This window comes from Poeciliopsis prolifica, unplaced genomic scaffold, assembly GCF_027474105.1.
Source record: "Poeciliopsis prolifica strain line A6 unplaced genomic scaffold, Auburn_PproV2 SCAFFOLD001, whole genome shotgun sequence".
In the NCBI taxonomy this organism is placed as follows: Eukaryota; Metazoa; Chordata; class Actinopteri; order Cyprinodontiformes; family Poeciliidae; genus Poeciliopsis; species Poeciliopsis prolifica.
The window spans coordinates 22,512,112-22,529,303 of NW_026562376.1; the positions used below are offsets into that span (position 1 = coordinate 22,512,112).

General features: G+C 40.9%; 1 protein-coding gene across 4 annotated transcripts in view; it reads left to right on the plus strand.

Annotated features, from left to right (window-relative positions):
• The window catches only part of lingo1a (leucine rich repeat and Ig domain containing 1a), a 135,396-nt gene that overhangs the window by 89,474 nt on the left and 28,730 nt on the right, over window positions 1-17,192 (plus strand). Inside the window, exon 1 of one of the 4 annotated variants that reach the window (XM_055031306.1) lies at window positions 16,695-16,875. The exons of 2 other annotated variants lie outside the window; for them this stretch is intronic. Coding sequence is in view for 1 of the 2 variants with exons in the window: in XM_055031297.1 (XP_054887272.1) it covers window positions 16,976-17,056 (81 nt within the window). In the remaining variant the exon portion in view is untranslated. Of the gene's footprint in view, window positions 1-16,694; window positions 16,876-16,961; window positions 17,057-17,192 lie in introns of those variants that run through there. One more of the 4 variants, XM_055031297.1, reaches the window with a different exon arrangement.

Sequence of the window (17,192 nt, forward strand, 5' to 3'; positions counted from 1 at the left end):
AGCAAGGTCAGGTGAAGTTTTTGAAAGCTTCTCCCCCGGCCCCCAGCAAATGGTAACACAAATGCAGCCGAGACAACGCGACTCTTACCTAATTAAAGAAATGAGAGTTCATGCCATCGTTTTCACCACACTTCCTTTCCTCAGTGTTCAGGCTTGTGTGACCTGATGACTGCATTCATTTCTTTGACTGAAAATAGGAATTATTTGATAGAGCAAGAATAAAAAAAATGAGAACCAACGTCTCATGAGATCGTAAAGTGGACGTGTATGATGATTTGGAAAACCAGAATGTTATTAAGACATAAAGAAGAAGCCAGGAGAACTGTTATCTGAGAGCAGGAAGTTTGGAGACGTAACAAACTGGCACCCTACTGAAGGAGATAAAAACTCTCCAATCTCCATATTATTCACCATCTGGATTGACTCCTTCTTATCCAATAAGTCTAAAATTCACACAGGATTTAGATGGTTATAATTTTGACTTCAACATTTTGACTTTTAATAAGCAAAATATGGCAACAGAATGCCCTAAATTATCAACAAGCCGTCCAGGGATGTTAAAATGTTTCTTTTTCCTACTTTATTTGGGTTGTGCGTTTACAGCGACATGTATCAGTGATAGTGTCGTAAAGACACATTTGATCTCTTTAATTAAACTCAAATTCTGCCATTAGCATTCTGAGCAGCACCCACGGAGATTGATTGACAGCGTTGAGACCCTCCCCCTGGCTCTGATTGGTTGTTTTTGAGGGATGTATTTCTTCAGACAGCAAAAGCAGCTCAGGTAGGAGGTGGAGGAGGCGGATCTTTTCAAAGATTGTCTGACACTTTTAACAAATATGTCAACATACTTTTTGTTAAATAAAACATACTGCAGCTTTAAGGTGGGATTTTATGTTCTCTTCATCTGACAGTGGCATAGATGTGTAATTAGGACTCTGGGGTTAATGGTTCTGGCTCGCTGTATTCATATTTTCTTGAGTCACCTTGAACAACCGCAAGAAATTTGCTCAGAGCAAATTCAGGCATTTGGACTTTAACGTCCTTGTAAAGGATTGACGAGCAAGGCTGTCAGTCATTTATTTAGCACGAAAACACTGGGCTAAGAAAACAGATGACGCTCGAAAATGGAATGGATTTGCCTCAGTGGAGCTCTAATGTACAGCAGATGAAAAACTATTTCAGCCTGTTGAAGGCAGTTTGTCAACGGCGTTCGGGTTAGGAAGCCCTGATTAGGTACAACGCCTTCTGTTCCAGTTATCCAGCAATATGGAAAGAAACTTACACTTCAGCACATCCAGTCTTTTCAGAGCATACTGGACAGTGAGATGCGTTCAGCTGGTAAACAGTGGATGAACGGGTTTAGGAAATGTGTGTAACACCCTGCAGGGGAGACACACAGAAGCATCAGCAAAATTTAGCAAAGCAGGCGGCTATTTTCTCTCTCTCTCTTTTTAGCAGCTGTGTTAGAATTGAAGGTAAATTCTCTCATTTATTTAAAACCAATTCAAAGTGGCGCGCAGTCGGACAACTCCGATGGTTTCGACGGGGCCGTTGTTGCTTTGATGCTGTTTAAATGGCACATCAAACAGGGGTTGGCTGAAGGAAACGCTATTATGGCGCAGGCGTACGATCAAATATTTATTGATGATGTCGTTTTGGCAGCTCGGTCTTTCTGTGGGAAATAAAAGTTTTTATGTGGGTTTTTTAAGCTTCGCAGCTTATGCGCGTCAACTAATATCCGTTTTCATGACTCATGTATTTTGGTGACACCATTAAATGCATGAACCACATTAAGGCTGGCGCTGGAGAAAGACAAAAAAGGAAGAAGGCCCGAGGCGCCGGGTTCCTCTAAGAACCTCCATTTGTTTGATATCAGCAATCTGAAGTGATTTTATCTCACTGTAACACTAGATGGAGCTCAGACGTTTAGAACATGTAAAGTTGTGTTGCATTGTGAAATGGTGAACGCGTGTGGTTATGACAAAATGAAGGTGTGATACAAAAGTATTGGTGATGCATTTAATGTTTCACAAACTTTTCAACTCTCTTGGTTAACAAAAGCAGGCATGGTGGAATCTGTTTTGTGTTCTCCAGGTGAGATTTGAAATGAACCAGAACCAGGAGAGCTGAGGGGTCTGGAAGGTTGAGACAACAGCAGCAGCTCTTTAATGTATTGTGGTACTGAGTCATTCAGTGGTTTAGAAACTAACAAATGTATTTTAGGGAGCCAGTGTGATGTGCTGTAATTTCCTGGGTTTAGTCAGAAAGCAGTCCTATGAAGACACTGTTGCAGAAATCAATGTGACTAAAGATAAATGCACGAGTTTCTCTAGATCTTGCTAAAGGATTAGTCCTCTAATCCTGGAGATGTTCTTCAGGTGATGGAAGGCCGACTTTATAACCGCCTTTATTTGGGTGTAAGGTCCCAACATTACTCCCAGATTTTGGACCTGATCTCTACTTTCCAACTGTAATAACTGAAGCTGTATGTTGACTCTACATCATTCCTCTTAAAGTCCAAAGATAACTTCAGTTTTGTTTCTCTTCTGTGTGGAGTTTTGACACATCTACACATTTATCTGTTCTAAGCATCTTTTTGGACTTCAGTTGACCAGGTGTGACTGTAATTATGTCATCTAATCTTTCTTAACCAGTCTTTCTCCTATGTGACGACCCTGTTCTGATGAATTCCCAAAACCAGGTGGATCTGATGCGGACGATCCACCTGGTTCGTCCACATCACTGCAATACCTGAGTTTTTACTTTTTGCTAAGGCGACTTGTGAGATCCAAGTCGTGTTGCAGCAATATTTCATTTCCCTTAAAGAGATACTTTGGGATTTTTTTGTTATAAACAGAATATTTCAGTGGATAGCTTTTGGCGTATTTTCAGTGTCTTTGTGATTGGTTGTGAGTGCATTGAAGCATTGCTAGTGTTCAGTAAATCAGGTACAGTAACTTTTCCTAATCAACTGTTACTTTCTCTCTTAGATCCTGGGAAAGCAGCGAGAGTTAATGCCAGTGCTGAGCCTTGGCGTTAGCTTTTCGACCTTGTCTAGGAAGATGAATAACAAGTCTTGTTCTGAGGCTCTGTGCTCACTAACACAGAGCAGATTGTTTTTACCTCCCATTCTCATCGCAAACTGATTTTCCCGTGAGAGAAACGTCGACTTTTTGTCTTTTTCAGAGAATCAAACATTGTTTCAAACATTTTCTGACAGTGACGCGAGGTAGGTTTCCGCTTAATTATGAGCTTGGTTGTTTTTGATCAGAAAGCAGAAGCGGCTCAGGAGGAAAATCAATCTTTTCATATTTCAACTGTCAAGATATAATGACAGTTTTAACAAATAAGTTAAAATATATATTTTTATATTTAAAAAAACTAAATGTTTTACATCTATCTATCTATCTATCTATCTATCTATCTATCTATCTATCTATCTATCTATCTATCTATCTATATATATATATGTGTGTGTGTGTGTGTGTATATATATATATATATATATATATATATATATATATATATATATATATATATATATATATATATAGTAATACTGAAATACATAGACGTTCTTTACTTACGGCTTTAACAGCCTCGTCCTATCTTCCTTGTCTGGTTAAAGTTAACTGTAACTCATACATACATACGCTGCTTTTAAAATGCCGTCTCCATATATCCAGAAGTGCATTGAAAACCTTCAACGTCTGCTCATTCGCAGGCACTCAGGAGCTGAGGAGAAAATGAGATTAGGCCTCTCCTCGTTCTTTTTTTTCTTCTTTTTTCTTTTGCAGTGAGCAATCACTCAAAGGATCAACATGGATTTAGCTGTCAACAATTTGCCAAAGCCGAGGTGGCGGCTATAAAGTGATTGAAATCTTTCTCCCCTTTGGATGATGTGATGCCACAGAGGGAGGAAGGAAAGCGAAGGAAGGGAGTAACCTCCGTCCCCCCCAAAAAAAGCTGCAGTGAAGAAATGATTACCAGTGTACGCTACTCCCAATACCATTTCCCTCCACAGCGATCCCACAAAAACAAAGGGATGGGATTTGATTCAGGTTCAGATTAGATTTGTGTGTGTGAGTGTGTGTGTTTTCATGTTTGTTTGGGGAGGGCCTTTCCCCACTATGTGTGTAGGGGTGTGTGTGCGTGTGTGTGCGTGTGTGTGTGTGTGTGTGCGTGTTTGCGCCGAGGCAGAGCGGCGGCAACATCTTTTACAAGAAGGCTCTGATGTCAGGAAGCCATTGTCTGCGCGGCGAGATGACAGGCGAGAGGCGCTGGCAATGGATAGCGCCCGGCACCCCAAGAAAATCAAGAAAAAACGGGGCCATTGTTATAGAGGCCTTGAGCGAAATATCTGCAGGAGTGTGAGGCCAAAGTGCTGCTCATAATAACCTGTCTACAGGGAAAAACATTTGTCTTGTTGGCAAAATGAAATCCCAAATGGCTCTTTCAGTAGAATAAAGGAGGCTCTGCTGTGGATGATCACTAAGTGTATGTGTGTTTTAGATAAATCTTTTGTTTGTTTGTTAGTTTGTTTTTGCCTAAATCATCTTGGCACAACACAAAAAACAAGGGATTTTTTAAATATGTTTTGGCAATAATTCCACAGACTTGTTTTATTCCATTCCTTCTCCCTCTGATTCCCACAAATGAAAAACAACATCCTTCAGGAAAATTTGGCCCATTTACCCACCAATTACCTCCATTTCACAATCTCAGTATGTATTGCACTGTCTTTCTCTCATGGCAACACGTTTCAGCTGGACGATAAATTGTTCCAGAAGTTATCGCGATAACTCAGAAGTTATCGCGATAAACGATGATACTTGTTATTTCGAGAACATTTTCAAGTAATATAATTGGGAATGGCATAAAAATACAAGAATACAATCTCAAAGATAAAATAAAAAAAATTATAAAAATAATAATAATTGTAAAGAACATTTAAATACTGGAACTGGAAGACATGTTAAATATCTGAAATAAATAAATAAAATGACAAATAAAATTAATTTACCACACAACACTTGTAACACAATAAAATAAATTTAAAAAGGCTGCATGTGTATTTGACTTGCATATTTTGAAATGTTGTACCTAAGAACATACTACTGCAGACAATTTTAAGTGAAAATTATATTCCTTTCAAACAGCCACCAGTCTCATCACTACTCCTCACCACCCAGGAAAATATAAAGATTAATATTTACCACAAAAAATATCAGAGTGACTGAATTTATTGAATTCATTAAATGAGAAAAGAAAATGTGCAAACAGTCAATCAGGAAGTTGATATGAAGGTCAATAGAGCTAAATCGATACAGACGGGATTAAACTGAAAACATTGTTTTCATACCAGCATTTCAAATTGTATTACGAGACCAAAAAAAAAAAAAAAACTCTCTTTTCATTCTGCTTGCTTGTGAAGCTGAAGGACGGCATCATTGTCCTCAAAGAGAGAGAGAGAGAGAGAGAGAGAGAGAGAGAAAAAATCCCTTGAAAATGTAGAGGAAATCAAGGATGATGTAGAATACAAGAACGCAAATTGGAGAGGATTATTCAGTCTCATTTGGGCCTCGGTGATAGATTAAGCCCCAGTATTAAAATACATTGTGTTTTGTTCAAGGGTGGAAGTGACTTTGCCAAGACATTGTGAGATAAGAAGCTAACTACTATTAGTTTAATAGGAATGATAGTCTGCCCAAAGCAGAATATGCAAGTGGCAGAGGAGCATCATTTCTCTTTGCAGTCGTTCTTGCACTGAGCTGAGGTTAAATGGAAGACAGAGAACTGCATGGTAAATAGTTTGTTTTGTTTTTGTTTTTTTTAATGTATCCATTGAATCAATTTGTCGTTTTGGCAACCACTTAGTAACAAACGTCAGAGAAGTTTAGCGGATTTGTTCCAAACAAACTCTCTCCGTTTGGTAATGTTTTCTTTCTTCTGGGCGTTTCAAGAAACTTGTTGGAAATGGGAATATTTTGGGTAGTATCTTATTTGAAGTGGTGTGCATAAGACCGACATTGTCGTAAACATGATGTTAGCGTCGTTTGGTAACTAATGACCCTTTTCATGCAAGTTTGCATTAGAAGCTAACTCAATTTAGCATCTTTATGCAATTGTATTAAATCTTGCATTAAAAGTCAATAGATAAATATATTTTGTTGCTGTAACAGGATATAATTTGAATAGCGCTGTTAAAGGGGCAGAATTATGGGACTTCCAGGCACATAGTGCTACTTGTATATCACAATCAAGGAACTATCAGTTGTCATAAAAATGGTGTGTATGTAAAGTATGACTTAAAAGTAATACCACTTCCTAATTCAATGCCTTGAAATTGGGCCTATGTATCTTTAAGAAACTCCTGCTCCTTCTGAAACTCCACCTTCAGGAAATCATGAAGGCTATTAAGTCTTTAAAAATGTATAGTTAATGTATAGTTAGCGATGTGCTGCTCCACCAGGTGTTTGCTAATTCCTGCTGGCTAGTCTGAAGGAGCTGAGTGCGTGATTGGAGAGGTGGAAGCTTTGCTTGGAAACTGCAGCTCTAAGGAGGAGGAGGAGCAAGAAGAGGAGGAAGAGGAAGAGGAGGTATATCGCACAGCTGAACGGTTGCCACAGGAGAATAAAGTATTTCTCAAGCATGCATGAAAGAATCAAAGCAACACTCCAGGTATGTTTTTGATGCAGAAATGACATTATAACATGACATAAAGCTCAAAAAGTAGCTTTTGCATAACACTGCCTCTTTAAAACAGGCACTGTAAACATAAAACTCCATATTCATGATCAAAGCATAAAGTATTGGGGTTTTTTAGATGAGGAGTGAAACATGAAGGGAAGTCCAGCTGCATTCGAGATTCGGACAGATTTGACTCTGAATACGTCTTGACTTGGTTTCTCTGCATACTGCCCTCATGGCGAGCCTCCTGTCAGCGTCTGAAGCTGAATGTCAGTCCTGCCAGACCCAATTCCTTGCACATTCGCTTGTTGCCTGCGAGCCCATATTATAATGCTTATTCAGGAGTGTTAGCCATTCAAAGCCCATTGAAGGTCCATTTTTCCTTCAGCCTTACCAGATCTGAAGGGAAAATGCCACTTTGCCACTTTCTCTGCAGCAGTCATTTCACACAGCAGCACAACAATGCAAGTCAGGAAAAATGAGTGACTGCAAGGTGGAGAGTGAGTGACAACGACTGAGTCAGGGTGCACAGGCCTTTTTCGTCTGTGTGTGTGTGGCTGTTCCCTGACATACTGAGTGCGATCTTTTCAGCACACCTGGCAGATCGTCAGCCGGTTAAAGTGACATAGTCTGCAATTGTTTTTCCAATGTACATGCAGCTTATATGGTGTATTATGTGATGGCTTTCTAAGTTTCCAATCCCAAGGTCCAACTCAGCGTTATGTAAAAATGAATATGTAGGTGCTTGAAAACTCAGTGGATTTGAAATACTGTAAAAATGACACGACAGTTGATCAGCGTTAAAAAATCCGTCATTACACACTCGGCAATGATGTTCTGGAAAACACAGCAATCAGTTTTCTTGGCCGCTTTGTTACGACTCAGGGCTAAAGCAGCAGTACATAACTTTTTTAAAAAATATCTAAATTTTTTTGCATATTTGCCAAAACTTTTATGCATTATGACAGATTGTCTGCGAAAAAAAAAAGTTTCTCTGCTGAGTAAACACACGGCTTCGTCAGAAACAAGCAATCGCCACAACAGAGGCTATTGTGAATGCTAAGCTAGTTGGCATTTCCTCCGATGACGGCGGATAGTCAGTTCCCATGGCACAGAACGTTGTTCCTCTGCCAATAGCACATTTAGCATTGTGTACACAAGCTGATTGACAGCGCCAAGGCCTTCCTACTGACTCTGACTGGTTGTTTTTGACAGGCAGTGGTGCATTTCTTCAGACAGCAATGGAGGAATTCGATCTATTCACAGATGATCTGTTTCATATTATAGTCATGACATGATGCCGGTTTTCACAAATATATTTAAAAAACATACTTTTAAGTTGGGCACTGTGGATTCAACTCGTATAACTTCCTGTGTTTGGTGATGTTTTCATTTGGACCAGTTTAAACTGGTGTTAACGCTAGCATGTATAAATTAAAATGTTTAACTTATTTGTGTATTGTTCCAGTAGCAACAGTAAAAGATTTGATCCTAATTGTAAGACAGATTGCTTTGAACAATTTAAAGTTTATTGACTAGCATTTCAGCTGCTCTTTTAACATCAACAAGATGACGCACTCAACGGTTTTATTCAGGTTTGCAAGGCAGCCGAATTGAAATGAGCCGTGATTTAAAAAATAAATCTAACAGTTTTATTACTTGCTGGCTGACAGTACAGCTTTAGGTGACTCAAACATTTATCTGTGAATTTAAAAACAGAGTAAAACCATTTCTGCTTTTATATGTTTAAAGAAAAAAAAAACAGAAATGTGCAGATAAAGTCCTACGAAAATGCATTTGGTGAAGTTGCAAGTTAGATAAAGTGTAATGCAAAGCTCTTACTGTGTTTGCTAACATTTCTCAAAACTGCAACTCTGCCAATCCTGGCTCAACACTCTCTACTTTCCTTGGATTTAAATTTTATACCCTCTCCCGCACACGCACGCGCTCGCCCACGAGGATCAAATCTTCCACACAGTTGACATGTTAATGCGCGTGTATGTTGATGTCCGTACAAATGCCTGGAATGAGAAAGAGTGCAAAAGTAAAGACAGACTACGGTGAGGATTTCAGACTGGAAATAAGTACCTTTCCCTGTGAAGAATAGTCAGTTTAAAGGTCAGAAAGATAGGCATGCTGCATTAAAGTGGTTAAAAAATAGTACTGGCTTTTAGGGAGCGAGTGCTGAGAAGATCCCAAAGGGCAGAGCAAGGAAAGACTGATTGGTCTTGCTATGCCAGAGCAGGGGATGCATTTGCAAACTGTGCTAATCTAGCCTAGAAATAAATTTAAAGCAGACCTTAATGTGGCACTTGCAATTTCCATATGTCTCCATCTCTTTTCGCAGGATGCAGAATGACCTCGCAGCATCGGCCATGTGACCGACACATAAATGCAAAACTGAGCAATTTTACCAGAAGTCATTGATGGTGCGTGCAGTGTCTCACAAAAGCAAGCACAGATCCTTTTACATTTACAAAAATGTGAGGGGCTGATTAGATCTGTACATGGGACAGCTCTGAAGATGTGCCGTTTTAGTGCAACGTAAAGTAGTCGGTGTACAGCTGGTATGGCCATGTGAATTACTAAATAGCTCATTTAACTGTCATTAGCTTCTAAATGACTACACCCCATGATGAAAATGTCCAAAGTGAGATATTTTTGCCCTCAAACACATCTGCGCTTGATTCTCATCTCCTCTCATTGCGTCGTCTGGGATTTGTCCCATTGAGCTCGATTTGTAAGGATGCATTTCATCACAACGTGGAGTTATGAACGATGAGTTTTTTGCGCCATGTTTAAGTTGTAGTTCGACAATAGAGGAAGTGAGGACAGCCTTTCAGTCCCTGTTGAACATGCTTTCAAATTTTCAAGGTTTTTTTTTTTTTTGGCTCTAGTGGCCTTTATTTGAATTGAGAGAGAAGGGAAGACATGCAGCAGGGGTCACCAGGCCAGGAATCGAATCCGCGACAGCCGCGTCAAGACCTAAAGCCTCCTCATGCGGGTTGTTCTTAACCCCTGCGCCATGCGAGGCTCTTTCTGTCTGTGCCATATTGAACTTTCCAGTGACAGTATGACGGAGTGTGAGAGTGATGACAAGCAACTTCTACCCACCTGCTCCCCATTTGCACCTGAGGCTTTATAGCACCAGCAGGTCACATGACACAAAAAAGGTAAAATTGCTAACTGGTCACAATTGTGACGTTTTCACTTAGGAGTTTATTCACTTTTGCTGTCAGCACTTCAGACATTATTGGCTGTGTGATGACCGTCTGTGTATTTCAACAATTGGCATTCGGTTGTCCTTCTGTGCCTTGGTGAGTCGTCTTTGATATTTCCACGGCACGGATATTTCTGAACCCTCCAGTTCCTGGAAAACTGTCATATTATTGACGTGACCAAGCAGGTTGGGTTCAGAATTACCTCTCTTTTACGCGTGAGTGGGATGACTGGGTTTACCTGCTGTCAGAAACTGCTGCTTCCGCAGGATGACAGGCTGTCAGCTGCTCCTCACCAGAATGACTAAAGTACTGAAAAAAATAATAATAACAATAAAGATGAGCAAATAAGTACTACTTTGGGCTTCTGCTAGTTTTTTCTTTATTTTTATTTTTTTTTGGAGGGAGAGGATAACAGCATAAAATGTTGCCGTTTGGTTATATTGAAATAAGTCAAAGACTTGCTCACTCAGCATATGAGACGTATCTTTGGGCTGTTGTGTCACGTCTCCCTGAAGCACATGTGTCAAACTCGAGGCTCGTGGGTCAAATCCAGCCCACCACAGCTTTCTATGTGGCCCTCTAGAGCCTAGACTAAGCGCAACGTGTGGTTAAATATTATGCTATCAACCACCGCAATGCAATTTTTATCTGTTTACTGCTAAATTGTATCAATCTGTCCCTCTGGTTTCATGAGAACTATCGTGGAAAATTCACACAAAATGAACAAATCCCTGCACTTTTTTTGCATTAATAATTGGTCATTTAGTGCAGATTTTTTTCAAAAATTGTCAAAAACGTTTCATCTTGTGCTGAACAGCTGCCTCAGCATTAAATGACATCAGATTATAGTCCAAGATCTACACAGCGAGAAAGAAAAAGTGGCATTTACTGTCATAACTAAGCGCAAATATTTCCAAATTAAACACTTTGACTTTTGTAGGGGGAAAAAAACTCACAAAAAGAATCACATAATCCTGGAGGGACTGAGAAGATGTAATTTAGTTTTAAGATTTGGTTGATATTTTAACCGTTTGTGAACAGGTTTTATCCAAACATTTGGACACCACCGGCCCTTTAAGAGCGCTCATGATCTCGATTTGGCCCAGAACGAAAAAGAGTTTGACTCCTGCATGATAACCAGAGCAGTCTTTCTCCAGAACCCACACTCTTTTACTTAAGTAGAACACATTTATTGAGCCAGGAGTTCACAACGCAAGAGGAATCATTCGCCTCATTTGATTTTCCTTAAAATAGTGCAATCCACGTTGAAAAAGCTATTTTGTTTTTCGTTCAGCCACAAGAGAGCACCGTTATCCAATACTTTCACTGACTATAAAGGAAGCCAAGAAACAAAGCTGGCTCTAGTTCCCCTGTTGCACAACTGTATAAATCCAGCTCAGCTCATGTTTGTCTATTGAGATTAACCGAATGCAGAGCAGCACCGCTGTTGGTTTTCCACCTCTGGCTAAAGTGGGAAGCTTTACATTGACGTCCTCCTAATATATACACCAGAAAAAGTCAGCTGGTCGTTGTAAAAATGAACTGTTTGTAAATCTGGACTAATATTTTTGATCAAAACAGCTATATGTGCAATAATCAATATATACATTAGTGACATATTTCAACATAAAACAATGAGATGGCATGAGATTTTTTTTTAAACGTTTTTTTTCTTTTATCCATTTCAATATTGAAGCATTTTATAATCTGAGCGACAGAGGAATAGTGGCAATGCTAAAATGTAGTTTCTTGCTTTTAGGAAGTTACAGAGCAACTTTAACAATTTGCCAGACAAGTATTGTTTTTTTTTTCAACAAGGTAGCCCCCAAATCCATCCCCAACATGCATCCACAGATGTTTCCTTGTGCATTTAATAAATATATCATACAATGTTGTAGCCTCGTCTTATGGTGCATTATGCAGAGGTTTACGATTGTTTCACTTCAGCTGTTGGATTCCTCAGGGGACTGACATGACAGGAGACCTGGCCTTATTTTACGATTGATCGCCTAATAACTATGTCACCTCCTGCGGTCTGTGGCAGCCTGTGTGAACGGCTTGAAACGCTCAGCCCGAAATGGGATAGGAGATCACAAAGAATGAGCAACAAGAAAAAGAAAAAAGAAAAAAAACAAAAAACTGTGTTTGTTTACCTTGATGCAGTTTCAAAGAATGTGTTCTTTTATTTTGCTTTGATGCATACAAGTTTTGTTTTCTCTAATATTCTTAACTGTGTGGCAGGATGAGGATTAGCCGGCACTAATGAACTTTCATGATCAAAGCCGACAGCTAATCATATTCATGATCCACTGTGGCACAGGGCCATGAAAAGAAATATCTGAGTCATGACATGTTTAGTCTATGTTTAATTCATTTCAATGATATATGCATCTCTTTCCTGTCTGAATTATGTAGCGAGACCTACGTGGAAATATTTGATGGTCTGTTTTATTCACAAGTTTGCATTTTTGCTTGTCCCGGATGCAGACATGATTGTATAATAGTTCTCCATCTTTCTCTCGGTGGCAGAACTTGGACTCGGATTTCTCTACCTCGTTTTCTGCCGTCGTTCATTTTGTCACCTGCACTTAGCAGGAATAAGAAGATAACAATTTAATGCGAGAATATTCTTATTCCTGCACTAATGTAAACACAGGGGTTTACATGTAGTTGTTGTCACTGATCAAAAATCCAAAGAACTTCCTGTTCTGATATACTTAGGGCAACTGCAGATAGAAAAAAAATAATTACATTTTCACCAAAAAACTTTATAGAGAAAAAAAAGAAAACAGGTTACATTCTTTTGGAAAGTCAAAAGATTTTCTCGAAAACAAATTCTCAACTTTTGAAACTTAGAAATGTTCACCTTTTTTCTAGAATATTTCTGGGACTGACGTCAAAATAGATGCATTTTCTCCCAGCATATCTTTGACTTTTCAAGCTCAGAACTTTCTACCGTTTTTCTAGAACATTTCTGAGATTAATCTAAAATAACGTTAAGTTCTTCACTGAGCATTGTGAGTTTCACTCCTTTGTCGACATAGGATAGAATCCAGACTTCATCTCTTTTCCCTCTTGAACTGTCATTCGTCCAGTTTTGTCAGAGTTAGCCTTTTCTCGTGACATAAGTGAAACATAAAACAGAGTTCTTTGTACTTTCTTCCCTTTCTTGCTCCGTGTCCAGGTCTTTCATGGAGCCAAGCATGTTCTTGTGACAGAACCGCATCATTCCCGACACAGCAAAATGTTACGCGTTGAGAACAAAAGAAATGATTTATTGGTGGCATGCTCTCAAGCCCGGTGGCGTCACAGGTATCCATTGTTACCTCAGATGTCGTTTGGAGCGAACGGCGACCAGGACTGTGAACCCAGCCTCTCTCCTGCCTCCCATGAAGTGCATCCTGCCACAGCTAATGTTCTCTTCTGCAATCTTCCTCTGCCAAATGGCGCTCTCATCTACCACCAAATTTAGCGTTGATTAAAACAAAAAGAAGGGATTACGGAGCAGCTGCTCGGACGAAGTGTGTTGCCCAAACATCATAACTCGAAAGGGTCCTTTCGGTCAAAGGGGAAGTGGGGGAATGGGTATTTTGTTGCGGCTACGTTTTTGATCCGGTCGGTTCTAGTTTGCTGATCTGGAAAGAAGAACGGCCAGCTAGGCCCTAACGCCTTCCCTCCCCGGAGGAGGGGTTTCACAGCCAGGGGTGCGAGGGTGCAAGGTTGCCTTGGCCATGCGTGAACTGATGCTGATGACATTCACATGTAGCTAGGATGCCTGAGAGACTTGAGACGTCCTGCAGGTCTTTGCAGAAAGGTTTTAGGGTACAGGAAGGACAGACACACTTGTGCTCTAATATTTTAGGAGTCTTTTCTCATTTTCTTTGTGAGTTATGAGGGGATATTTCGCTGAAACATGCAAGTAACGCCTGCGTCGGATAATGAAATGTTAATGCAGTACCTTACTAATGAATGCGCAACAAACTCGGTGTACTTTTACCTGTGATGTGGAAGCAAAAGAATAGATGGTTTTAAAAGATTTCTGTCAGTAATGTAGTCAGTAATTTGTAGAATCCCCCATTTGTTCCAATTAGAGCTGCAAGTCTTTTGGACTCTACCTGCTTTGTACGTCTGAAAAATGTGCACCCTTTTTCTATAAATTAGCTCCGGCTCAGTCAAGACTGGATGCGTGAACAGATTGTCAATTGAAGTGAGGTCCAGGCTTTGACTGGGCCGTTTATTCAGAGCAGGAAGCTGTATAGCCACTGTTGTGCTGTTGGAAGTTGAACCTCTTGTGGGAAAATGGAAATTGTGCTTTTTTTCTGGCTTTCTTTAACTAATGAGTTTCTATTTGTCAACCTCCCATGAAGGCCTGATTTATGAAGTGAACAGCCAATAGTTGTTCACTCACATTCACACCTGTAACTGGCGCTTTTGCCGTTTGTTTATTTTTGTCATGGTTACCTAGAAATTCGCAACACAAGTTGCTGTTTGTGGTCAAACATGGTTACTTTGAGGTTCGTCAGTTGTCTGTAAGATGTTTCTTCTAATTTATGTAGATTAAAATAATTTGTTTGATTGAACAGCGAACCTGAAGTGGAGTGAAAGTACATCAATCCAGAAAGCAGCGTGAAGACCGGGGGAATCTGAATGAACCTGAATGAGGCATCCTGACCAGATGCCTGAGCCTCAGCTGGCTCCCCTCGACGTGGAGGAGCAGCGGCTCTACTCTGAGTCCCTCCTGGATGACTGAGCTTCTCACCCTATCTTTAAAGGCAAGCTCCGAGAAAACCCATTTCGGTCACTTGTATCTGCGATCTTGTTCTTTTGGTCATGACCATAGTTGAGGGTGGGAATGTAGAACGACGAGAAAATCTAGAGCTTTGGTTTTTGACTCAGCTTCACCAGACCTGGCGGAGTCCAACTCTCACCTGAAACGAGCTCGACTTATTGCCGGCAATATGGACCAGACTCTGATGCCGGTCATACAGGACCACCGCCCCAGTCTGCCAATCCAGGGGAACTGCCCCGATGTCCATGCGATATTGCAGAGTCGTGTCAGCCACCACAACCCTGCAACATCCAGAGCTTTAAGGAACTCTGGGCGAATCTCATTCACCCCTGGGGCCACAACCTGCCATGTGGTCTTAACAAGCTCCATTTTTTTGTAGGGGTCTGTTTAATAAAGATTTATTAGGCCACAAAAATGCATCCAAAGCTAATTTGACCAACGGGGAAAAAAAATGTGAAAACTGACAAAATTTAGTATTTTTGTTTGCTCCCCAAATGAGTATTTTTCATCAGATTGCAATAAAGCTTCTCTACTAAAGGTAAGCTGGGCTGCTGAATAACATAAAAGCATCCATTTTTGGCCATCCCCAAGTTTCCTTGATATTGCTGGCCGGGATTTTTTTGTTTGTTTTTTAATGTCCACCTTCTGGATAAAGAGCAGGACGACTTTAATCTCTGTGTTTTATTAGAGGCAGCCCTGTGATTCACAATCTGAACCCTTTTTACTGTTAAGCAGTGACTTTTTTTTTCTCCCCCACCATTACTAACCTTTTCTAATCAATGAGCACCCTGGGCAGTGATTGCAAAGGAAACTTTATCATTCAGCTCCTGCTTAACACTGTTAAGAGGTTTTTAAATTCACATCCTGCGCATTGAGAGCATCCATTGACATTGAATGTCCCCTATTATGACACTCACAGAGCAATAATGTGCTCGCCTCTCACTTCAGAGCATATTTTACAGAAGGGTGAAAGAAATAGGAGTTTAACCGTGTGAAATATTTATTCTCTTTGCCTTAAACACTCCTCTCCTATCTCTGCCCCGGTGGTGCCTCAGACCCCATTTTTAAACTCGCAGGGGGATAGATAAAGGATCAGATATGTGTTAGGCAACACTCTGCAGGGCCCGCCTCTTGGAAAAGGGGGGTATGACCACTGTATGTGTAGCCCACAGCGCCATCAGGCTTTCAAAGGAAGTACTGCGAGCATTTCCCATCACTCTTATTTCAGCCTCAGCTCAGTTAGGAATTTGATTTTAATTGCGTGTTTAAATCTGCTTATCGGTTGTTTCCAGAGATAATGCGGGGTGTTTTTTTTTTTTTTTTTTTTTTTTTTGCAATTTTCCTCCTTTTTTGGAGTTACAAAAAAGGCAGAAATTAGCGTTAAATAGAAAAAGGAAATCGACGTCAAAATAAATAAATAATAGCAAAGTAGCGGCTCCCTCACAGGCTCGCGCTCCGTCAGTTCAAACAACACACGGTCACGCGCGCGCAGAGACACACTTTTGAGTTGGATCCCGGGTAAGGAGCGCGTTCCGCTTATCATTTCCAACCAACCCTCCTTTCCAAGCAGGCGGACCGCTTCTGCCTCTGACGACAGCCGGTCACACACACACACACACACACACCCCACACACACACACACCAACACACGCAGCGCTGCTCAGAGCGGAGTGGCTGAGGAGAGACCGCATCAAGGAGCCGCGTTCCCGCCTGCTGACAGAGGAGTCGCGCGTGGGAGTCGATAACCGTCTCTACCTGCCATCTGCATTCCTGCCTCTTTCTTCCTATCGGACGGGTTCGGTGCTCTCAAGGAGAGAGTCCCGTCACCACCGAGACAGAGGACCGAAGCTCGTGTATTTTTTCTTCTTCTTCTCCTTTTTTTTTGATTGTTTTTTTTAATCGGAAGATTTGAAACAAATATCAGAGCTGCGGTCGCTGTGGAGATTTTCGCTGGAAATCAGGCGGAGTGCGTTTCCTAACCCCCCCCCCCACCCCCCTCCTGCCTCCTCTCCACCCTAACACCCCCCCGGTTTGTTTCGTGAAAGCCGTCTTTTGAAAAGGCGGGAGGGGATGGACTTGAGATAGTGCGTCTCAATTTGAGTGCGGAAGGCTGGGAGTTGCCGTCTCGGAGAGATGCGAAAGCATGCTTGGAAGCTGTGAGCGCTGCCGCAGGTGAGTGTCCGTGAAACGACAAAAAAAAAAAAAAAAAAAAAAACATTAATTGTGTTGGGCTTCTGAACCCCCCACCGTCCCCAGTTTTGTATTTGGAGTAATGTCTCTGTCGGTGAGCGGTTCCGTGTCTGTCTGCGTTTCTGTCGATGCGGTTCAATGTGGCGCGCGGCCAAAGACGAAGGTATGGCAAGACATGGATATACATAATGCAGCCAAATCTGTTCGATGAGGGGGGGGGGGGGGGGGGGGGGTCTGTCAGTGAGAAGGAAAGAGGCTTTCTAATAATATTAATTAAAAAGAAAAGAACCCGAACTTAC